Source organism: Oryzias latipes, chromosome 15, assembly GCF_053564925.1.
Source record: "Oryzias latipes strain Hd-rR chromosome 15, Olatipes_Hd-rR_3.1".
NCBI lineage: Eukaryota > Metazoa > Chordata > Actinopteri > Beloniformes > Adrianichthyidae > Oryzias > Oryzias latipes.
In genome coordinates this window covers 32,013,480-32,037,226 of record NC_136251.1, presented here as the reverse complement: position 1 = coordinate 32,037,226, position 23,747 = coordinate 32,013,480, and the positions used below count along the sequence as shown (strand labels likewise).

Here is a 23,747-nt window from a genome sequence, read left to right as displayed (position 1 = left end):
AACGACGCACGCAGATGACGACGCATGCAGACAACAACCCACGCAGACGATGACGCACGCAGACAACGACGCATGCAGACGACAACCCAAGTAGACAACGACGCATGCAGACAACAACCCAAGTAGACAACGACGCGCGCAGGCAATGACGCACGCAGACAACAATCCAAGTAGACAACGACGCACGCAGACAACAACCCAAGTAGACAACCACGCACGCAGGCAACGAAGCACGCAGACAACGACGCAGGCCGACAACAATCCAGACAACAACGCACGCAGACTACAATTCAGGTAGACAACGACGCACGCAGGCCACGACACACGCTGACAACAATCCAAGCAGACGACGACGCACGCAGACAACAATCCAGGTAGACAACGACGCACGCAGGCAACGACGCACGCAGATGACGACGCATGCAGACAACAACCCACGCAGACGATGACGCACGCAGACAACGACGCAGGCAGACAACAACCCTAGTATACAAGGACGCACGCAGACAACAACCCAAGTAGACAACGACGCATGCAGGCAATGACGCACGCAGATGATGACGCATGCAGGCAATGACGCACGCAGATGATGACGCACGCAGACAACGACGCACGCAGACAACAACCCAAGTAGACAACGTCGCACGCAGACAACAATCCAAGTAGTTAACCACGCACGCAGACAACGACGCACGCCGACAACAATCCAGACAACAACGCACGCAGACTACAATTCAGGTAGACAACGACGCACGCAGGCCATCGTTGTCTGAGTGTATCCCACTCAGACAACGATGCACTCAGACGACGACGCACGCAGACAACAATCCAGGTAGACAACGACGCACGCAGACAACAATGCAGGTAGACAATTACGCACGCAGACAACAACCCAAGTAGACAACGACGCACGCAGGCAACGACGCATGCAGACAACAACCCACGCAGACGATGATGCACACAGACAACGACGCACGCAGACAACAACCCAAGTAGACAATGACGCACGCAGATGATGACGCATGCAGACAACAACCCACGCAGACGATGACGCACGCAGACAACGACGCACGCAGACAACAACCCAAGTAGACAACGTCGCACGCAGACAACAATCCAAGTAGTTAACCATGCACGCAGACAACGACGCACGCCGACAACAATCCAGACAACAACGCACGCAGACTACAATTCAGGTAGACAACGACGCACGCAGACAACAATCCAGGTAGACAACGACGCACGCAGACAACATTGCAGGTAGACAATTACGCACGCAGACAACAACCCAAGTAGACAACGACGCACGCAGGCAACGACGCATGCAGACAACAACCCACGCAGACGATGATGCACACAGACAACGACGCATGCAGACAACAACCCAAGTAGACAACGACGCACGCAGACAACAACCCAAGTAGACAACGACGCACGCAGGCAATGACGCACGCAGATGATGACGCATGCAGACAACAACCCACGCAGACGATGACGCACGCAGACAAAGACGCACGCAGACAACAACCCAAGTAGACAACGACGCACGCAGACAACGACGCATGCAGGCAACGACGCACGCAGATGACGACGCACGCAGACAACAACCCAAGTAGACAACAACGCATGCAGACAACAATCCAGGTAGACAACAACGCACGCAGACAACGACGCACGCAGACAAAGACGCACGCAGACAACAACCCAAGTAGACAACGACGCACGCAGACAACAACCCAAGTAGACAACGACGCACGCAGACAACGACGCATGCAGGCAACGACGCACGCAGATGACGACGCATGCAGAAAACAACCCAAGTAGACAACAACGCATGCAGACAACAATCCAGGCAGAAAACAACCCAAGTAGACAACAACGCATGCAGACAACAACCCATGCAGACAACTACACACGCAGACAACAAGCCAAGTAGACAACAACGCACGCAGACAACATCTCAAGTTGTTAACGACACACGCAGACAACGACGCATGCAGACAACGACGCACGCAGACAGCAACGCATGCAGACAACAACCCATGTGGACAACGACCGACGCAGACAACGACGCATGCAGAAGACGACGCGTGCAGACAACAACCCATGCAGACAACTGCCCACGCAGACAACAAGCCAAGTAGACAACGACGCACGCAGAAAAACATTGTATGCAGACAACAACCCATGCAGACAATGACGTATGCAGAAAACAACGCATGCATACAACGACACACTCAGACGACAGCGCATGCAGACAAAGATGCACGCAGACAACCCACGCAGACGACGCATGCAGACAACATCGCATGCAGACAACATCGCATGCAGACAACGACGCATGAAGAAAAGGATGCATGCAGACGACGCATGCAGCGGGTCCATGGAGCAGTCTTCTATAACTCTGAAAAGGACAGTGAGGAGCAGAGCCATGACCCTGCTGAATAGAGGTAACGTGCACGACTTAAGCCTTGTGCTATCCTTTATGCAAAAACCATCATTCATCTTATTCACGTTGATCGTGTAACCCTTGTGCTATCTTAGGCACTTGTCCTTTGTCATGGTAGGGAGAACACGTCAATGGAAGGGGGGGGTCATCTAAGATGGATAAAGGTGGAAAGATTTCATGTAATCCATGGACACCAGTGAAGATCACAAATCATTGAAGGAAAAGGGTTCAGAGCACTGTCTAGTGGGTCTAGATGACCCAACTCCCAATGTTAAAGTCCCTAGGATAGTAAAAGGGTTAAACTGTTTTTATTTTCAACTATTTCTTATAAAGTTTTTATTTAAATTCTGCTTTTATTTTTTAATATTTTGGTTGTTTTTTTAATGGTATAAATAATCAAACATTGTTACAAGAAGTTTATCATGTTCTTTTTTGGTGAAATCTCCCAAACCAGAAGAGAAAAATCAACCAATAGCAGCGTTTTCTGTAGTTATTTCATTTTTATCTTTTTGTTGTTATAAATGAGTTAGAAGAAGCTTGGAGGCTTGATTAAGGGATTTAGAGTGAAAACATTGAAGGCCTGAGATGTAAGGGAAGCAGGGGAGGAGCAGCAGGAGCAGCAGGAGCAGCAGGAGCCTTGTACCTCATCATAGTTAAAGACAGTAGCAGGAATGTTTGGTCCAAGCAGTCTGCCCGCTGTTTCCCCCTTATCACTCAGCTTCTATGGGAGGACAGGATGAAGGAGGAACAGCTTAGACACACAAACTCTGATGGGATGACACAAAAGCTGCTGTTATTGGCGTGCACAAAGTTACATGAATGTATGATGCAGAGGAGGCTGCTTCATCATTGCATCTCTCATTTTTACTCATTTGCTGGAAAACCAGACTTTTGAGCAACTTTAGGATCACAAAAACATTTAAGGGATTTCAACTGAAACCTGAATTTAGATATATACAAAAATGTCCTTCTTGCCGTTCATTTTACATTTGAAGCAGGCTGTAATTTAAAAGAAAATGTCCCCGGGTCCCAGGAGCTAATGAGATAATACGGTTGAATAGAGTTTTCTGGGGAAAAAGGGGCTTGAAAGTTTTAAAATTAAAATGCTTATTTCTCATTTTTGCTGGACTTGAACTCCAACAAAGCTAAAAAAAAAGTGTTTCCACTTGAATGTTGGATTTTCTCTGAGGAAACATCTGAGCAGACGAACAGATCGGCTGCAGGATCCTCCAGACCAAAGATGGAGAGAAATGAGGATGAACGTGAAGTTAACCTCTCAATTAGTTCTGAAAAGTGACTCAAGTGTTGGACGTGTGACGCTGATGCAGAACATGGCAGACGTGCCACTGAGGAGTCCGTCGCCTTCGGGTTCGGTGGCGGTGGTCGCTCCTCGTCACATCCCTGCAGTTTAACGGTCATGAGGAGAACCACACGAAGCCAGACGCCTCCTCCTACCTGCAGGTGCTCCGCCTTCGGAGGGCCGTCTTTGAGACGTAGCTTCTCAAGGTCGAGGAGGAGCAGCTCTTTGCTGTCACGGATGTTTCCCGCTGACGGGAGGCGGACCTTCTGCGCCCTCTTCTGAACTCTGCAAAAAAAGGAGGGGGGTGTGACGTCCAGTGTTTGGCGATCACAGTCCGTGAGCTCCGTCATCTCACCCTAGGGGGGCTCCTTTGGGCAGACCCATGGAGTTGGTGGGTTGGCTTGGAGTCAGTGACGGCAGGACGGAGCTGAGGAAGGCCACCGGGTTCTGGATGGGGCTGGGGGTGGAGCTGCTTAAGGTAGGGGATGAGGCCTGCGGGGGGGACTGGGCTCGTAAGGAGGACATGCTGTTCAGAAACGAGGCTGGAGTCGGCGAGGACACGAGGGATGGGGGGCTGGTGGGGGACTTCAGCACCCTTGTCGGGGAGAACGGCGGAGGGATCGGGGAGCTGGCAGCCGAGGAGTTGAGCTCAGCGGCCAGCTCCTGCAGGAGAGGAACGGGAGATTCTGTTGGAGACGGACTCATGACGGGGGACTGGGCCTGAGCTGCTATGAACTCCTTAGGCCGGGCGTAGTTGAAGGTGGAGGAGATGGATGTGAGGTTCATGAGCGAGGCGTGGGCGCTCCTCAGGACGGCAGCTGGAGAGGAGATCTGCTGCGTGTTCAGATCCGGGGGGAGGATGCTGAGCTTTGGCGCAGGGGGGGAGGAAAAGGCAGGGGGGAGGGCAGTCCTGGAGAGAGCCGCTGGGGAGAGGTTCAGGTGGGAGGCGTGGATGGTGCTGCTCTGACCTGCAGGTGGTGTGCTCAGGAGTGGGGCGGGTGGAGGGGAGGGGAGCGTCTTCACATGTGGAGCGTGCAAAAAGCTCAGAGGAGGAGCAGGGGAGGGTTTGAAAGGAGGTGAAGCCGTAGCCGTGAGTGTTGGAGCAGAAGCAGGGGTGGAGGTAGGTGGAGGAGGGCCAGAAATCTGTGGGGGGGGGCTCAAGACAGACTGGAAAACTGGCACCTGAGGTTCCCGCTGCATTCTGGGAGACCACATCAGACTTTCAGGGGGGCTCTGGAGCTCCGGCTGCAGGGGGGATGGGGGCTGAAGTGGAGGCCGGGTGGGGGTCCGGGGCTGGGACTGCGTCTCCTGCTGTTGCTCCAGGAGGACCTGGTTGTGCAGGAGCTGCAGCTGACTGGGATCCCTGCAAAGGGAGCAGAGGAAACATTTCATGGAGGATGGGAGTCAGATGTCCTTTTATGGACTCGCACGCCGGCCGCTCCACCAAAGCTCCAAATACAGTCAGAATTCTCTCTAAACAGGACTGGAGCTCAGTTTTGCCTAAAACTAGAGCACGTCTGTGTCTGACCTGCAGCCTGTTCCAGGATTTCTGGGAGTTTCGTCTTCATCAACAACAACCAAAAAGAAAAAGGTCATAGCAGACGAACAGAGGATTCATGAAACATTCAGACATCAAAGTAAACTTTAGAAAGTGTGAAGAATAAACTTACAAATAAAAAACTCCATCCTTAGTTTTAGAAAGCTGAAATAGCCACATCTGAAGAAGTCTGCCTGCGTTTATTCATGAACTGATAAAGCTCTGATATGATGCAGAGCAGGAGGAGAGGCCCCGCCCCCTCTGCTAATGTTAGCTTTGACGTGGGACTAATAGCCCCGCCTCCTCCAATGGTGTTACCTATTGGCTGACAGGCGGGACTGGTTAGGATGCGTTTTGGCAAACTGATGATCAGAACCTTTTAATTCTGTTTTCTGTTCTGGTTTTTCTGCAGCTTCACTCACAGTTTGGGTTTGGCCAGCACCGGGGGGGGCTCTTTGCCGGCTGAAGCCAGGAGGGGGTCTTCCTCAGAGTCACTGGAGGAGTCGCCCTCCTCATCCTCGGGCAGTTTGAAGTGCACTCTCAGACCGACCCTGGAACCAGAGCGGGGGTCTTTGTGGTTATTCAGGGCGCCGGTTTTCAGGCAGGAGTTTGGGGGGGGGTCAGGGAGGGACACCACAGCGCCGCTCTGGGTTTGGTGCTTTGAGGTCTTCTGGACCAGCGTGGTCTCTGAAGGTCTGGACCCGCCCTGCTCAGAACCTGGAGAAGAGCTGCTGGGCTTCAGATGAGAGAAAATCTTCCTGCCGCTGAGCCCCCCCCGATGTGTCCGGCTGACTCCGAGGGGCTCCGGGTCGACAGAACCAGGATCTAGGTTCCCGGCAGAGCTGGAGACAGGCAGGCTGGTGCGGTGGGGGTCTGGACCGGTCAGGGGGGCGCTGTGGGGCTCCAGCTGGAGACGGCTGATGGTCAGCGGGTCCAGACGGGCGATGCTGGTATGGGGCTGGATGCGGCTGCTCACACTGACAGAAGGGGGGCCCTCTGGGACTGGACCGGACTCCAGCAGAGAACCGCTGAGCGGCCTGATGTGGGTGATGTTGCTGCCGTCGCCTGACGAGCATCAAGGAGTTAATCCAATGATCAGCAGGAGAGCGACCTGTGGGGGGGGGTTCTTACCTTTGACCTTCAGTGCGGCGCTGCTGGACACGGTTCCATACTTGTTGCTTGCGATGCAGGTAAACATCCCAGAATCCTCAGCAAAGACCTCCGCAATCACCAAAGTGCAGATGTCCTCTAAAGGAGAAACATGGAGGTGGAGCTCAGAGGCATCGTCATAAAAGGTTCTGCTGCAAAATCTCCGTGGGACATTTGGACCGCTGGTCCGTGTGAAAATGATGCGGGTCGGACCCGTCTGCCTCAGGATGGAAGAACACCTTATATGGTCCAGAGTCTGGGACAAGCAGTGCTTCAGAAGAGGAGCATAAACACCTCCCACAGTGAGGCTGACAGCTGCTCTGCTGCCACACCGTTTAGTTATGTGAGAAAACAGTGAGAAGAGAAGAAACGAGCGGATTCAGACGGAGATCTGGGCTCTGGAACGAAAACCAGCGAAAGCTCGTAAAGAACATGGAAGCCGCTGCTGTTTACATCAAAGCATCACTTCAAGCATCAGTAAGATCCACTCCTGCATTCAGGAAACTCAAAAATCACATTAAAAGGATTAAAAAACCTTCAGAAATCTTCCATTTTATGAATAAAAACAAAAATCAATTCTAATGCTCTGAGAGAAGAGATGAAAGGAATGATTACGTTTTACATTCATTCATGAGGAGATTATTTTTATGTTTAACATTTAAAGCATGTCAATATGAAAGATTCAAGTTTTGTTTCACTTTGGTTTATTAGACCAGATAGCCAGAAAAAAAAAGTTCAATTCCATTATAAACTACAAATCCCAGAGCCCCGCCCCTTTGGTATCATTGTAGGGACCACAGGGAGTTCATTCATTGGTTGAGGCGTGTTCCTGTTTAGAAGTGCTGCTAATCAGGAGGATCCTTTTGTCTGGAATCCCAAATCTCACTTTTTTGTAGGATCCGGAAGTCCGGCGAGTCCTCCAGGACTTTTCCCTCTCGGAACCAGTCCACCTTCGGCGCCGGCACCCCTTTAACGCGGCACTCCAGCACCACCAGCTGGCCCTGCGATGCAGCGAGGTCCAGCAGGTTCTGGGTGGCACAGACAAGCTGACCATCAGTTTGGTTTCAGGGACACGAAGGTGACTCATCTTCATCGGGTGACTCTACCTTTGTGAACACGGGTGCAGCCATGACCGGCCGGCCGTCTGAAACCTGCTGACCGCTGTGGCTCGGAGCCGAACTCTGAAGGAAACAACACAAAGTCAGGAGAGATGTGAGTGGAAGGGAACCTTCTGGTGACGTTTACCTGGAAGTGGACCGGCTGCACAGATGAGTCCACAGGAGGAGGTCCGGAGGTTTCTGCCGGTGCTGCTGATGAGGCCTCCTCTGCAGGGCCTCCTGATGGAGCTGAAAACTGCTGCCCCGGTAACTCTGTTTCCAGTGGGGGGGCTGCAGGCGTTTCAGACAGGTCTGGGATGTAGGGTGACTCTGTGGGAATCTGGGCCGGAACAATCGGTTCTGGAGCAGCTTGTGTGGGAGATGAGAGCTCCTCCGCTGGTTCTCCTGCGGCGGCCTCGGGCTCGTTCTCCGTGGGGGGGCGCGCCGGACTCGCTGAGGGTCTACATCCAGAAACCTGGTACGGTTTTGTCTGCAGCCTTTAGGAAGGAGACACGAGCCGGATCAGGTTTGGACCGCGGGCCGAACTTCACTTCCATCAGGCAGCAGTAATTACTCACTGGGCTACGTGCTCAAAGAGCTGCTCCACGTCTGAGTCTGAGGAGGACGCTCCTGCACGGGTCAACAGGTCATCAGCTACACAGAACGGTCCCAAAACACGGAGAAACTCACCAATCACCTTCAACATAGATCTCAGCTGACGTGGAGTCGGTTCCGTAGAAATTAGAGGCGAAGCAGGAGTAGCGTCCGGTGTCCTCCTCGAAGGCCTCTGCTATGATGAGGGAGTGCAGCGGACCGCCGGACAGGATCTGGATGTCAGGGCTGTTCTCCAGCTCCTTCCCCTCACAAAACCACCTGCAGGGGGGCAGGAGCATCAGATCTGCTGTCGTTCTGGAGGAGATGAGCATCAAAACAGGCGACACATGGACAAGTACACAAACAGCTCAACACAACAAATGACTGAAATCTTTGGTTTCCATCCTTCTTTGTAAAATACTTCAGACTCTTGTTTTCCGTTTCATTTGTTTCCTGACGTGTAAAACCTAAAGATTGAACCAATATTTTCAGGTGTTGCTGAATTCAAACGCCTCCTTTCTCTCCTCAGACTGACAATGTGGACAAAGAATGGAATCCAACGGTTGTTTCATCTGAAAAGTTAAATGTAAAGAAAAGTTCATCTTCACTAATGTCACAGATGCTAAAGTGAAAATGTAAAAAATCTATTTTTAATCTTTAATCAGGAAAGATCAGCAGCATCGCCTGTTCGTTCATGTTTAAAGAGGATCTATTTTGGGGGGGTGAGGCCTTGTCCCTTCACAGGATCCAGCCAATAAACTCAGGAGGAGGTGATGCGTTACTCCTGGCACTCCGCCGTCACGCAGCCATGAATGTGTTTTCCAAAACGCCTCCACAGAAATGTCCCGCCCGCTACGATCCAGAAATCATCCAACCCTGGCGCTGACGCTCGGCTCACGCAATGCTGCTGGAACGGGCCGGGCCGGGCCGGGCCGGCTCACTTCCAATGAAGCAGGAGCAGGAGGCGCAGACCCACGCCGGCTGCACCTGTCTGGGCCGCTCTCCATCTGAGAGGAGATTCCCTCCAGGATCTCTGGACGGACTCTTCCAACCCCACACACCGTGCCAAAGATAGACTCACAACAATCACTGAGCTACACAACCACAAGAGAGATCTCTCACTAAGTCACACAAACAGGAGTGACGATCTAAACACACAAGGAGGTCAACAACACAACAACAGCTGGTTTTACAAGAAAACAGCAGAAATCCTCTCACCAAACTCTCGTGCTTCACTTCACGGCTACGCCAGCTGCGTGATCACGCTTCAGCTCGTGCTGCCAGAGGTCTAAAAATGGCCTGGAGCTGCATTCTCTCTCTGGACAAGTTTAGGTTAGAGGCTGAACAATGTTCACAAGGACCAACAAGACCAGGCCCCCCACGGCTCCTCCACGGGACTGCTTCAACCTGAGGGTCTGGGACGGAAACCTCATCCACTGTTTCTGCATCAACACACTCAAAGTCTCGTCTGTTGATGAGAAATCTGACAGGAAAACATCCATTATTGAGCTGAGGGCTCTGGAAGCCTGAGTTATGGCCACGCAGTGGGTGGGGCTACACAAACACACACGCCGGTCAGAATCAGCTGTCGGCCATCGTCACCTCTGTCAGCGATTTCCAGAGAGACGGAGCTTCATTCTGAGAGCAGGTTCAAAACACAAACCAACACAACCAACCTGATACAAACTGACTACCACAAACCAACACAACTGGCCTGATACACACGGACTACCACAAACCAACACAACCGGTCTGATACACACTGAGCTACCACAAACCAACACAACCGGCCTGATACACACGGACTACAACAAACCAACACAACCGGCCTGATACACACGGACTACCACAAACCAACACAACCGGCCTGATACACACGGACTACCACAAACCAACACAACCGGCCTGATACACACGGACTACCACAAACCAACACAACCGGTCTGATACACACTGACTACCACAAACCAACACAACCGGTCTGATACACACGGACTACCACAAAGCAACACAACCGGTCTGATACACACTGACTACCACAAACCAACACAACCGGCCTGATACAAACTGACTACCACAAACCAACACAACCGGTCTGATACACACTGACTACCACCAACCAACACAACCGGTCTGATACACACGGACTACCACAAACCAACACAACCGGTCTGATACACACTGACTACCACAAACCAACACAACCGGTCTGATACACACTGACTACCACAAACCAACACACCGGCCTGATACACACTGACTACCACAAACCAACACAACCGGTCTGATACACACTGACTACCACAAACCAACACAACCGGTCTGATACACACTGACTACCACAAACCAACACAACCGGTCTGATACACACTGACTACCACAAACCAACACAACCGGTCTGATACACACTGACTACCACAAACCAACACAACCGGTCTGATACACACTGACTACCACAAACCAACACAACCGGTCTGATACAAACTGACTACCACAAACCAACACAACCGGTCTGATACACACTGACTACCACAAACCAACACAACCGGCCTGATACACACTGACTACCACAAACCAACACAACCGGTCTGATACACACTGACTACCACAAACCAACACAACCGGTCTGATACACACTGACTACCACAAACCAACACAACCGGTCTGATACACACTGACTACCACAAACCAACACAACCGGTCTGATACACACTGACTACCACAAACCAACACAACCGGCCTGATACACACTGACTAACACAAACCAACACAACCAACCTGATACAAACTGACTACCACAAACCAACACAACCAACCTGGGGGGTATTCCAGGAAGCATGTTTAAACTAGCCTGACTTTAACCCTGAACTCTGGCTGAAATCCGCCTGAACTTGCTTACTCGGGGTATGTCGGTTCCAAAAGACCGGATATGAGTTGGCGTAATTACGCTCGACTTGGTAACCCTGGGTTAATGCACGTGCGCGGCTATACATAAAGACATTCTCAATAGATCGCCGATTTACGGAGTCACCATGGAAACGGGTGGAGAAAAAAAGAGAGCGCGACACTTCAGTGAGACGGGGTTAGAGATTTAAATGACGGCGTATGAAGATTATACGTCCATCAAAATGTAATACGGCTGCATCAGCAAAAGAAAGAGTTTCTGCTTGTAGTAGAAGAACAGACAAAGTAAACGCACGAGTTTCTGATCTTATTTCCATTTTCCTTGTGACGCATATGTATATAACTTAACTCAAATTTTTTATCTAACTAAATGTCACATTACTCCAATTCAATTAATCTTTTTTCCATCTTAATTAATTATGATTCTTGAACTCTCATATGTCTAAGTTTGAGCCGGCAGATATGCTCATTTGTATAACAATTAAAAGGACGTGAAAAAAATGCACAGAGTGAATAAATTCATTAAGGACTTCTCTGACATTTTGTTTACAATTGTTGAAGGTAGGAGTGTTATATAAACTCATCATCCTCTCCTTCACTCTCACTCATGGTGCAGAGACGTAAGCATAGTAGGACAAAGTAACTCGGCAAAACACGGTAAAACAGCTAAAAAACTAAAAACATTTGGCAAAAAACCCACACTTAAACCCAAATCCGTCCAGACAGGCAAAGGGAATGATATCCCAGAATCCCTTGCGGTGCCGATCTAACAGCAGCAAGCAGCACCAAAGTTACACCTACTTAATTGAATTAATTTGAATGAAAGGAAAATAATTGTCTGAAAATTACGTGTTATTTTTAAGGTGATCTAACAAAATATGATTTATCTTAACTGAAGGAAATAATTAAGTTAGATCAAAGTAAAAAAGTTTCTCTTTCCAACATCCATATGTGGTCTTATCAGCCTCTCATGGTGGAAAAAGTATTATCTGAGTTTCTTCATCCACTAAATCATCTTCAAATGGACACGCCATGCTGCTTCACCTCTCTGTAAACAAACTAAGCTTCAACTAAACCTGCTCCGGACCAGGTTATGTTCAGAGCATGAGTTGCCATGGCAACTTGACCTACCCTGAAACATACCTCCATTTCTGGAACCTAAAGCTGAGGTTATCAACTTCCTTAGCCTCAAACTTATCGTGGGAGCTAGCATAACCTGCTTTCTGGAATACCCCCCTGATACACACCGACTAACACAAACCAACACAACCGGCCTGATACAAACTGACTACCAAAAACCAACACAACCGGTCTGATACACACTGACTACCACAAACCAACACAACCCATCTGACACACACTCTACCACAAACCAACACAACCAACCTGATACACACCGACTAACACAAACCAACACAACCGGCCTGATACACACTGACTACCACAAATCAACACAACCGGTCTGATACACACTGACTACCACAAACCAACACAACCGGTCTGATACACACTGACTACCACAAACCAACACAACCGGCCTGATACAAACTGACTACCACAAACCAACACAACCGGCCTGATACAAACTGACTACCACACACCAACACAACTGGCCTGATACACACTGACTAACACAAACAAACACAACCCGTCTGATAAACACTGACTAACACAAACCTACACAACCGGCCTGATACACACTGACTACAACAAACCAACACAACCGACCCGATACACACTGACTACCACAAACCAACACAACCAATCTGATACACACTGACTAACACAAACCAACACAAGCCTGATACACACTGACTACCACAAACCAACACAACCAACCTGATACACACCGACTAACACAAACCAACACAACCGGCCTGATACACACCGACTAACACAAACCAACACACCCAACCTGATACACACGGACTACCACAAAACAACACAACCCGCCTGATACACACTGACTACCACAAACCTACACAACCGGCCTGATACACACTGACTACCACAAACCAACACAACCAACCTGATACACACTGACTACCACAAACCAACACAACCAACCTGATACACACTGACTACCACAAACCAACACAACCCGTCTGATACACAATGACTACCACAAACCAACACAACCGGCCTGATACACACTGACTAACACAAACCAACACAACCGGCCTGATACACACCGACTACCCCAAACCAACACATCCAACCTGATACACACTGACTACCACAAACCAAACCTGATTTGCCTGTTTTCAAATGTTTTTCTTAAAGATCATCTCAGTGTACAGATGAAAGGAGTTTTGTTATGAGCTTCAAACGTGAAGAGGAAAACCCCCACCCACGCCTCCATCCATCTGCTACACCCATTTATCCATAGCAGGCTCATGGGGGCTGCAGTCCAAGCCGACACCTTCCTGTCCAACAAAACTTTGTACAGTTGTGCCAGGGACATGCCAAGAGACATGGTCCCTCGAGCATGTCCTGGCTCTTTTCCTGGGCCTCCTCCCAGTGGGACATACCCACAAGACCCCCACAGGGAGGTGTCCAGGAAGCATCCAAAAGAGATAACCAAGCCACCTCAGCTGGGGTCCCTGGATGTTGAGGAGGTATTCTGACCTCCTCCAGGGGCTCACCTGATCCCTGATCTCTAAGGAGTCTCCAGCCCCCCCCCCCCCCCCCCCCCCACACACACACACACACACACACACACAAAGGAAACTCAGTGCAGCCACTGGAATATTGACCTGGAATATTTCCTTTTATTTCTGAACATTGCCTGTATATGAGAACTGGACTGAGTGGCCCCTCTTCCCTGGCGTTCCAAACAGGAAGTACCTGCTGGCTCCAAGAAGCTAAGATCCTACAGACCATCTATAGAGAAACAAACAGCTGTTCGGCAGTCATTTTATTTGTCAGAAGAACCGTTCTGGATCTGATACCTTTCTCTAATATCTTCGTAATAATCACCTTTTTTTCATGATTTTTTTTATCACATGTTATTAAGGTTCCAAACTGATCAATCAGACGCCTCAATAAAAGCACATGGTGCCCGCTGGTCCCCACCTCGATTGACAGATTCTCCCCAGCCGCTTTCAGTGGGAGGGGTGTGGCCTTCCAGCAAGCTGACTTGTGACGGTAGTTGCCATAGAAACGTTGACTCAGACTGACTTGGACCAATCACTGTTGACTGGCTCCAAATGGCGGCGCTTGTGTTGCAGAAAAATGGAGACTGAATTGACTTCATTTTGCTGGAGCCGGAGGTTAGGCATTTCCTATGGGTGATGTCCCACTCACTCAGTCCAGTTCTCTGATACAGTCAATGGTTCTGACTCAGAGCTCCTGACCATAGGTGGGGGTAGGAACATAGATGGACAGAGTGATCCAGAACTTAGCCTTTGAGCTTAGTTTCTTCACTACCACACATCTTTACAGGACCTGCATTACTGCAGCAGCTGAACCCATCCATCAGTCAGTCTGATGCTGAAGAACAACACCCCAAGATACTTTAGCTGCTCCACTTGGAGCAGGAGCTCTCCACACACACAGAGAGGGTGAACCATCTTTTTAGAGTGGAGGACCACAACCGTTTTTGGAGATGCTAGGTTTATTTCCAGCTGTTTCACACTCTACCGCAACCTGCTTCAATGCACACTGAAGGGCTTGTTTCTCTGAAGCAAACAGAACATCATCATCTGCATAAAACAGAATTGAAATCTCTTCTTTTCTGAACCGGAGTCCTTTTGGTTCCTGGCTGTATTTAAAATTCGGTTAATAAAAATTATGAATAGTGCCAAATGGAACACGGTGATGTTCCACGTCATTGTAGGGTTATGTGGAACACTCGCGGCGCTGCCGGAGAGACAAACCCTGAAAAGCACAGGAACACTGGTTCTGTGATCTTACCGGACTTCAGGGTCAGGATGTCCTGCTACAATGCAGTCCAGCTGGACCTTGGTTCCCTCTAGAACTTCTCTACTCTTCAGTTTCTGAAGAAAACGAGGAGGTTCACACACAGTCTCCGACAGGAATGAAGCGTCTGTGGAGGCCAAACATTGGGCCTGCTCCTCTGGCTCCCGGGAAACTCCTCCATCACGCTCCTCTTTACTCCTGCAGTGCTGGACCTCCGTATGTACAGAATCCTGCAGAACAGCTGGGAGGTGGCTCACAGGGGGGCCGCCTTGCTGCTTCTCCTCCTCCACAGGCATCACAGCTCGCTCCCTGACATCAGCGCTGCGGGGACATCCGGTCTCTTCGCCCTGGCCCTTGCTCGGGGCCCGGCTCCTGTGGGCCTTGCACGCTCTGGGTCGTACCCGTTTGGAGCTGTTGGCCTTGAAGAGGGAAGACAGCTCCTCAATGAAATCTGCTGCTTTGTTGAGGAACTCCTTCTTGGACTGGGTCTCCAGGTTGTAGGGAGCCTTCGCCTGCCTGTTGTTGAACTCTTCAGCAGAATTCCCGACGTTCCGGTTCAAACCATCTTGCCGAGCCAGCGGTTTGTGCATCTTTCTTTCAGATGTGAACCTTGTGTTTTGGCCTTCGATGCTCGGTTCAGGTGAGGCGACAGAAAAAAGCCCCATAGGCTGAGTGGGAAGAACAACAGAGGGAGGAGCGGAGGACAGACCTGAAGACAAGAAGCTGTTGGAGGAGGTTAATGGTGATGCCGAGCTTTTGACCTCCACCTCTTCAGGCTTTTTTCCGATGGCCTGTTGGGCCAGGTTGACGCTCTTATCTAGCTCCTCCTGACTGAGGAAGGCTGACAGGTCTGGGAATTGGCTGTCATGCTGGCCCCCCGCGTCCTCACCTATGCCTTTCAGGGGCAAAAACACCTGAAAGTGGGACGATGCCGAATCGGAGTGACTCATCTCCCCGCGGCGCTGCTGGGCTCTGGCCTCAGCGAGGTAGCTCTCCCTGAGGAGCTGAGACAGAGACGGCGGCTGCTCAAAGTTGTTCTCCTGCATCTTCCTGGAAGAAAAACACAAAATACCTGCTGAACAAAATTAAAAACAAACCACAAAACAATAGTAAACCACAAATATTTGGTTTGATTACATTCAAACACTTTAAAAAAATGATGTTTTAGAAAACTTTAGCTTCCGTACTTCCAGCTTCCGCGATGAAACCTTGAAGGAGTCGTTTACTCTGTGACCATCTATTTATTCTGAAGGAGGTTTGGGTCATCTGTCTTTATGCTCTTGTTTTTTTGAACAGAAATAATGGCCAGTTTTTGAGCTAAAAACATTTTTCTCCTTTGCAGACCTTTAAATGTCGACACGCTGCTGCCCTAAGCTCACCAGGTAAGATAGACAACTGCCTTATATTCAGAACGTTAAAAAAATAAATGTTTGTCATCAGAAAAACATATTTGTCTATAACAGCAGACAGCCTCAATGATCCAGCAGATTTTTGGAAAGTCATAAGATCTCTATCTACGATGGATACAGCAGTGTTTGCCAGCTTGTGTAGATAAATCCATCCTTATCAGAGAGACACAAAATGTTGAACGGTTTTATCGAGTCCTTTATATCAGCTGGAACATTATTGGACACAGCCATAAATGCTGACACCAAGAATTTCCCCCCAAGCTCTGTTTAACCCTCTTTTCATGTTCAACCTTTTAGTATTGAGGAGCTAAGAAACCTGCACACTAAAAGGTGGCATGGACCAGATCTTTTAGATCAGATGGTGGAACCACGCACACATCTTTTTCATTGAACCTTCTCAACTTCAACTGTTCCTAAAACCTGGAAATCAGCTTTCTAATGTCCACTTTTAAAAGGAGGTGACCGACCGCACTGAACTACTACAGACCAAAGCTATCAATACCGTCTAAAGTAGAGTCTAGTCAACAGGCAACTGAAGGAATTCGAAGAGGTTCAGAATATTTTCAACCAGGATTTAGAAAGAAACATAGCACCAGAACCATGTTTGTTCTGCCTCTGATGAAAAAGAGAAAGTTTTGAATGACCCAAGTGTATGGAGTTAATTCACTCCATACAAGTGAGGCATTTGATTCTGTTGAGCATCTGATTTGAAGGAACAGAACGTATTGGACCATCAAAGCAAGTGGTTGGCTGGATCTCCAATTATCTCTGTGAAAGAATCCAGAGAGATAAATGGAAGGACCCGTTTTCTGATGTAAAATAAAACCCAACTTTTCCACCTAAAAACACCAGTTAAAGTGCTGCTTTAAACACGTTAAGTCAAGATAACAAACAGGATGTGTTGTGTTAACATAACTTTTTGTTGTAATAAATTAAAATATCTGGTGTTTTATTCTAACATCAATTTGAAAGTCATGTAAACTCCTTTTGATTTTGTTATGACTTAAAGCAGGGGATGTCAATCAAATTAAGTTGCAAGTAAAGAACTCACATAATAATTTGACTGGACATTTAGAAGACTATAAAAGCATAAAATATTAGAACTACAATAGTTGAACACCAGTTATTTTCTTAACCCTTGTGCTATCTTAGATGCCCCCCCCCTTCCATTGACGTGTTCCCCCTACCATGACAAAGGTGGATAAAGGTGGAAAGATTTCATGTAATCCATGGACACCAGTGAAGATCACAAATCATTGAAGAAAAAAGGTTCAGAGCACTGTCTAGTGGGTCTAGATGACCCAACTCCCAACGTCAAAGTGTCTAGGATAGTACAAGGGTTAAAGATGCTCCAGCTTCTGCATCCTTTCATTTATCTCAAATCTGCAGTCAAAAACGACATTTTCATTGTTTTTGACGTCTTAGTAGTGATTGGGTTGTTTTATACCAGAACGAGTCAGAGTCTCATTCCCGCTTCAGGCCGTCAGCCTCACCCACCTATCAAATGAGTTTTGAATCTTTCAGTTTAAAATAAACGAGTCCCAATAACGCTCCGGTTACAGAACGTCACAACAGCAAACACAGTAAAAATAGCTGTGATTTCAGAGGTAACGGCGTCCAGGTCCCTCTGACACCGGATCAGGTGGGATCCTGGCAGCGGCGTGCCCACATCAAACCCACTGGGCCGTGACGTCTGCAGGGTTTTCTGACATGAGACACGAGCGAGACGTGGACTGACATTTGCTGCTGACACTCAGCGCCGCCGTGCCCTTCCAGCAGAGCTGCAGCTGTCCAGAACATTTCTACGCTGCAAGCAGGATCCAGCCCAGCCAGTCACAGCTAAGAATAGAGAGGCTCCGCTTACATGAAGAACACAGAAAGTCCTGCAGTCTTTATCCCCACAGATTCTTCTTAATCACACAACACAGGCGTAACCATGACGACATGCCGTCTGACAGGACAAAGCTCTGAAGAAGCAGACCGGCCCCTGGAACAACGTCCAACATGAACGGGCGTCAGTGGACACGAGGGGCAGCTTTACCTTCACCTGTGGATCCCTGCAGAGCACCTGTGCTGGGGGGAGGGGTCCACCTGGGGGGTCTGGGGCTGCTCAGCCGTCCCGGTTCAGCTCTTAACCTGGTAGTTCACAGTCAAAAGTGCAGCAGAGCCGCTACGCTAACCTGTCACCGGGAAAAGCAGCAACATTTGTCAGCACAGTGGTAGTGGGTTATTTTCGGGGGGCCTGACCCTCTGGGTGGTGTCCCTCCTCATTGGGCGCGGGGGGCGTGCTGTAAAGGGATTCCATCCTCCAGCGGTCCGTCTCAGAACTACAGTCCGCTGACTGACGTTGCCACGGTAACGGCGGATGCCGATTCCAGAGAAGACGATTGGATCTTCAGTCGCACTTCTTTCTGCGTTTTGGCTCAATCATCACAACTTTTCTTCCTTTTTTAGTTTGTTTATTCAAAAATGACACAAAAGCAAGCTTTACCATCCCGCTACACTTAAAACAGTGTTAGATCACAAACAGGTCAATTCAAGTGTGTCCGATCACACAACACAGCCTGTGTGAAGCCCAAAAACACACAACACATATTTACAGGGGCATGTTAGGGACACTAAACGCACCAGAAAGAAAACCACCATTTCATGTGAGGAGGAGGAGCTAAACGGAGGATTTTCCTGTGATGAAGGGTTTGGGTTAATGCCACATGCAGAGCTTCCAGACCTCCTCCGACACCAACCAGAGGACGGTCGGCTCAGTAAACTAACGATTCGCTCTTGAATCGAATGCCCTGCACACCAAGTAAACATACATGTACTCATTCCTCTTTGGCAGAGCTGGGAAACACAGTACAATCTGGTTTACCGATGCAGTGAAGGCAACACGAAGCGCAGGGTCTCCTCTGTGAGGAGCCCCAGAGTAACATGCATGATTTAGTAGCAGCAGCAGCAGGAAGGTTGGATTAGCCCCGCCTTCTAAAACATCTTCCAGGTTAAAGGGGAGGACTTTTGCGTCTTCAGCATGTCGGATCTCCTTTGGAAGGAGCAGAGACCGTGTCAGGGTCCCTGAAGGTCACACTCCTTTGGAAGTCGCTCTTCAGCGCCGCGTTTCAACATCACGTTGACACGCTTGTCCTTCACAGTGTCGTGGCCTCGATTCAAGAGAACCGCCGGATCGGTAACTTTGTTCCAAGTTTTAGGGAGAAGGAGGAGGCACGGACGTGGAGGAGCCGCTCCGACATCAGGAGTCCTCACTGGTACGCTTACGAGACTGATCCCCCCTGGAAGAGGAGCAGAGCGGTTACGGATGTGCGCCTCCGGCGGAGCGGGGAGGAGCAGGGAGGAGCACAAACCCACCGGGGAAAGCCGTTCATGGAGAGCTCCAGCTGCAGCTGCTGGTCGTGTGCGGCGTAATCCGGCAGCTGAGACTCCACCGCCGGAGGGTGGATTTGAGGAATGAAGGCAGAGAAGACGGCAGGAGCCAGGTGGGCCCATTCTGAGGGAGAAGAGGAGACGTTTAGGGGAGGAGCTTCAGTCGCTGGTCCTGATGCTGACGGTTCTATCCTCCACTCACAACCAGGACGTCAGCAATAAACCACAGAACCTCCATCTGCAGGTCTGTGAAGCACAGAGAGCAGCTCACAGACCCGATGTGGGCGTCAGAACAATCGTCACAATGAGAGGCGGAGCTTCTTCCATACCCTATACCAGGGGTCGGGAACCTTTTTGGCCAAGAGAGCCATAAACGCCACATATTTTTAAATGTAATTTCGAAAGAGCCATACAATAATGTAGTGTCCTTTTCCCACACGGAGACTTAACCTCTTTTAAGGTTCTTTATTCTGGTTAATGCAGGCTGTAACAAATGCCGTAAATTAATTCAGCAGCTCCTGAATCTCTCCCGCCGAGACGAGAGCGCTTCTCCCAACTTTATATTACCCCTCCCGCTCCAGCCCTCCCATTTCCCTTATTCGGCCCATAGCTGAACCCCATTGGTCCAAATTAACTAACAACAGGCTGAGCGACAGAACTGAGAGCCAATCAGATCTCTGCTTGATGCGTTCAATGAACTCCAGAACTTTTAACGCGGCCCAACAGCCAAGTTAAACTCAGTCCGCTACAATATGTTTAAAACTAAATATTCAAGTGAATGTGTGCATTTGATGTAATTTCAACACTTTTAAAGTACAATAAGTCTGTGGATTATTTTTAATAACATTGTTATGCTGTTGCTAATAAATGATGAGTATTTCTCGTGGTAGTTTTGTTGATGGTCTAGTCTGGTTGATACGTGGTGAGTTTCTGCTTCGTTCAGGCGTTGAGACTTTAAACGTGATCATAGGTCTGAATGTTCTGTAGATGTGAGACAGACTGATCACATGCAGACGCGGAGCCAAACACACACACTCACACGCTGCAGTGAGTGACGGGCAGCAGGTTTTATGTTTTTACAATCCCTGCGCGGTTCACCTTACTGACCGAGCCCACAACTCCACCCTCACCCTCTGCTTTCTCCCTCTCAGTCACATCCCGTCCCCGCTACTGCGCGCTCTTTCTCAGAGACGGGGGCGCGCAATTTTAGGCACGGCAATTCACAGGTTTCCGGCTGGTACAAACTCTGTGAAATAATAGATAATAGTAAAGTGATAATGCTGGCGCAGATCCTTCTCTCCAAGCACCGCTACTACTGTGCGCCTCTGCCATCGCATCGCGCCCGAGAAGGACTGGTCTAATGAAAAAGAAAAAATTAAAGATTTGTCTGCGAGCCACATGTGACCATCAAAAGAGCCATATATGGCTCGCGAGCCATAGGTTCCCGACCCCTGCCCTATACATTACCCTTATGCCCCCCCTTCTGGTGTCAAGAAAACCCCCATTAATCAGCATCACGTGACAAACAGCAGCCCCCCCCCATCCAGATTCTGTTCTGAATCTATTGATCTTCTAATGGAAACGAGTTGTTGTTCACTTTTCAGCACATCCCTTCAGGGGTCGCCACAGCCAATCAGCTTCCTCTGATCCCCACAGGTGGCTGGGCAGACATTTTTACGCCAGATGCCCTTCCTCACACCGCCCTGTATTCTATCCGGGCTGGGGACGGGCACAGGACCCAGACTTGGTTGCTACATAGTTAGGATTCCGGAGCTTCATCTACTGTGGAGGATTTCAGAGCAAGGCCGAAAAGCTTGGACATTTCCTGTTGTTTTGGGTTTGGAATGCATTTCCTGGACGGCTTCTTGGGTTTGTGTGCTGGACTCTTCACTTTCTGGAGGCTCTCTGAGGTGTTCGAGGAGAGTATGACCCACCCGGCTGAAAGCTGTACAGGCCTTTGACCACGCTGGCCATGGTGGACGGCTGCACCTGGAAAGGCTTGGAGTGAGCAGTGATGAGCAGATCTGACGGAGGAAGAAACCATTTGGTTAGAACCGTGCAGAAGATGCTGAAGGTAAAACGTGACGGTAAACCGAGACGGCGGGAAACTGACGCATCAGAGCGCTCAGGTGCTTTTCTGCAACGTGCTCAGCAAACAGCTGCATCAGATCCCCCTTCAGGTCTCGGTTCAGTTTGGACTCGATGTAGAATTTGTTCTGAAACATTGAAAGAAGAAAATGAGGGTGAACCGAAGGACTGATGCACTTTTAAGGCAATGAAATGACCCGATTGGGTCAGGAGGACGACGCCTACAAAGTAGATGAAGACGGGAACGATGCACTGCAGCGAGGCGGTGAACTGAGTCAGAGCAGCGTTGAAGTTCTCGATTAGGTTCTCTGCCGGGCTGGCCTGTGGGTTTCAGCAGAACCGTTAATCTGACTTTTGCGGTTCTAGGTGGACTTCTCTCTGCGGTTCTGTCTACCTGAAGCTGCGTGGAAACCTGCTGCAGGTGAGTGGTGATTTTGGAGGTCAGGTCGCGGTAGAGCAGCTCCGAGTGCTGCTGGCAAACACACTTGTAGATGTAGCTGGAACCAGAACCACAACTGAGAACTGCAGACAAAAATACAAACCCGCCGGATCGGCCCGGTTCTGCCACAGACGTACCCATAGATCTGTGCATAGGAAACGGAGACGTGGTCCGCCGGGTTCTGGATCAGCAAACGGTCGATGGCCTTCTCCAGGTTGGGCCAGTGGTTCTTCCTGTAGTCCTCCACGGCCATGGCATTCAGAACTGAGGAGAGGGGGATCTGGGTCTCAGCAGCAGAATCACAGACCTGGTCTGCTGGTCTACACCAAGTCCAGACCAGGTCTGCTGGTTGGTACAGTCCAGGTTTAGTTACGGTTTGATTTGAAGAGAAAAACGTTGCTGCAAAATTAATGAAAGAGGAAGAAGCCCGTCTGTCTGGATCAGAACCCTGTCTGTCTGGATCAGAACCCTGTCTGTCTGGATCAGAACCCTGTCTGTCTGCAGCAGAACTCTGTCTGGATCAGAACCCTGTCTGTCTGGATCAGAATCCTGTCTGCAGCAGAACCCTGTCTGTCTGGATCAGAACTCCTCACATGTGAACTTACGGAACTTGGAGCTTGAATCCGGGGAGACTTTCTTGGCCGCCGGGGAACCGGGACAGTCCGCGTCGCTGACCTCGCTGCTTTCGCTGTCGGTATCGGAATCCATGAGCCTGGACCCTCCAGCGGTACCGGGGCGGACCTTCCAGCGTGCGGTCGGCCGCTCTCGGTTCTGCGTCGTGGGACAGACCTCTGACCCGGTTCCGCTCAAGAACCTGCGGACTTTAGCACCGCTGCCGCAGTAATTGTGGTTGAGGTCATCTTTCACGTCCAAACTGTCGAACTCCATGGCCTCCATGTTTACAGACGAATGTAGGAGCAACCGTGACGCATACTAAAACACGGCTGTGGTTAAAAAGTCATAAAGAAAGAGACAAACTGGCAGTTGTTTGTGGTGCTGTACATTTCGATCTTTACGACACGGGTGAGGACTTTACGACACTCGTTTTAGTATGTACGGCTGTGGGGGCTGCTGGGAAATGTAGTAATGGAAACGAGTGTCTCGCAATACATTGAAATAAATTCTATTTTTTTGGTTTATATAAATGGATAAAAACTTTACTTCAACAAGAAGAAAAAAAATCAGAATAAAAGTAGAAAGAAAAACATATGGAAGAGTTTAGAATAAAGTATTCTCTAGTAAAACGTAGAATTTATTTGTATCTCCAATAAACCAGAGGATCTGTCTGACAACCATCCATCAGAAACGAACAACTTTCATCAATTTTAGTTTAAACCGTTAATTTCTAAAGACATTTAAAACACAAACGTTATTTTACTCGCAACAGTAAAATCACTAATCTGCCATTTCCAGTTATTTCTTTAAATAGGTTGATGTGAAATTTCAGTTTGTGTGTTCAGGTGACATCCAGATGTCTGCCAGAGG

General features: G+C 49.3%; 2 protein-coding genes across 4 annotated transcripts in view; both read right to left on the bottom strand.

Annotated features, from left to right (window-relative positions):
• Nucleotides 1-18,584, bottom strand: part of mypn (myopalladin) — a 30,348-nt gene extending 11,764 nt beyond the window's left edge. The window contains exons 1-13 of one of the 3 annotated variants that reach the window (XM_023963238.2): nt 18,402-18,581; nt 14,946-16,001; nt 8,230-8,405; nt 8,111-8,162; nt 7,681-8,029; nt 7,542-7,616; nt 7,322-7,463; nt 6,418-6,534; nt 5,709-6,351; nt 4,932-5,112; nt 4,105-4,412; nt 3,905-4,034; nt 3,093-3,170 (exon numbers count right to left, since the gene is read on the bottom strand). In XM_023963238.2, the coding sequence (XP_023819006.1) occupies nt 3,093-3,170; nt 3,905-4,034; nt 4,105-4,412; nt 4,932-5,112; nt 5,709-6,351; nt 6,418-6,534; nt 7,322-7,463; nt 7,542-7,616; nt 7,681-8,029; nt 8,111-8,162; nt 8,230-8,405; nt 14,946-15,997 (3,303 nt within the window). In that variant the 5' untranslated portion in view covers nt 15,998-16,001; nt 18,402-18,581. Of the gene's footprint in view, nt 1-3,092; nt 3,171-3,904; nt 4,035-4,104; nt 5,113-5,708; nt 6,352-6,417; nt 6,535-7,321; nt 7,464-7,541; nt 7,617-7,680; nt 8,030-8,110; nt 8,163-8,229; nt 8,406-14,945; nt 16,002-18,401 lie in introns of all 3 variants that reach the window. The other 2 variants (XM_023963236.2, XM_023963237.2) reach the window with 2 other exon arrangements.
• Nucleotides 18,585-18,797: 213 nt separating this feature from the next.
• cacul1 (CDK2 associated cullin domain 1) lies at nt 18,798-23,319 on the bottom strand. The gene is made up of 8 exons (XM_004077506.5): nt 22,868-23,319; nt 22,400-22,526; nt 22,218-22,320; nt 22,049-22,144; nt 21,849-21,951; nt 21,670-21,759; nt 19,721-19,859; nt 18,798-19,644 (listed from the first exon to the last, which is right to left on the bottom strand). The coding sequence occupies exons 1-8, from the start codon at nt 23,157-23,159 to the stop codon at nt 19,605-19,607; spliced, it is 990 nt and encodes a 329-aa protein (XP_004077554.1). The 5' UTR covers nt 23,160-23,319; the 3' UTR covers nt 18,798-19,604.
• Between the last annotated feature and the right edge of the window lie 428 nt (nt 23,320-23,747).

Excerpts from the sequence above, each read along its gene's own strand:
- cacul1 (XM_004077506.5), bottom strand. The coding sequence starts at position 23,159 with ATGGAGGCCATGGAGTTCGACAGTTTGGACGTGAAAGATGACCTCAAC. Across the intron at positions 22,527-22,867 it reads GGATTCAAGCTCCAAGTTCC|TTCTGAATGCCATGGCCGTG; the intron begins GTAAGTTCACAT and ends CCCTCTCCTCAG. Across the intron at positions 21,952-22,048 it reads TTCCCGTCTTCATCTACTTT|AACAAATTCTACATCGAGTC; the intron begins GTAGGCGTCGTC and ends TCAATGTTTCAG.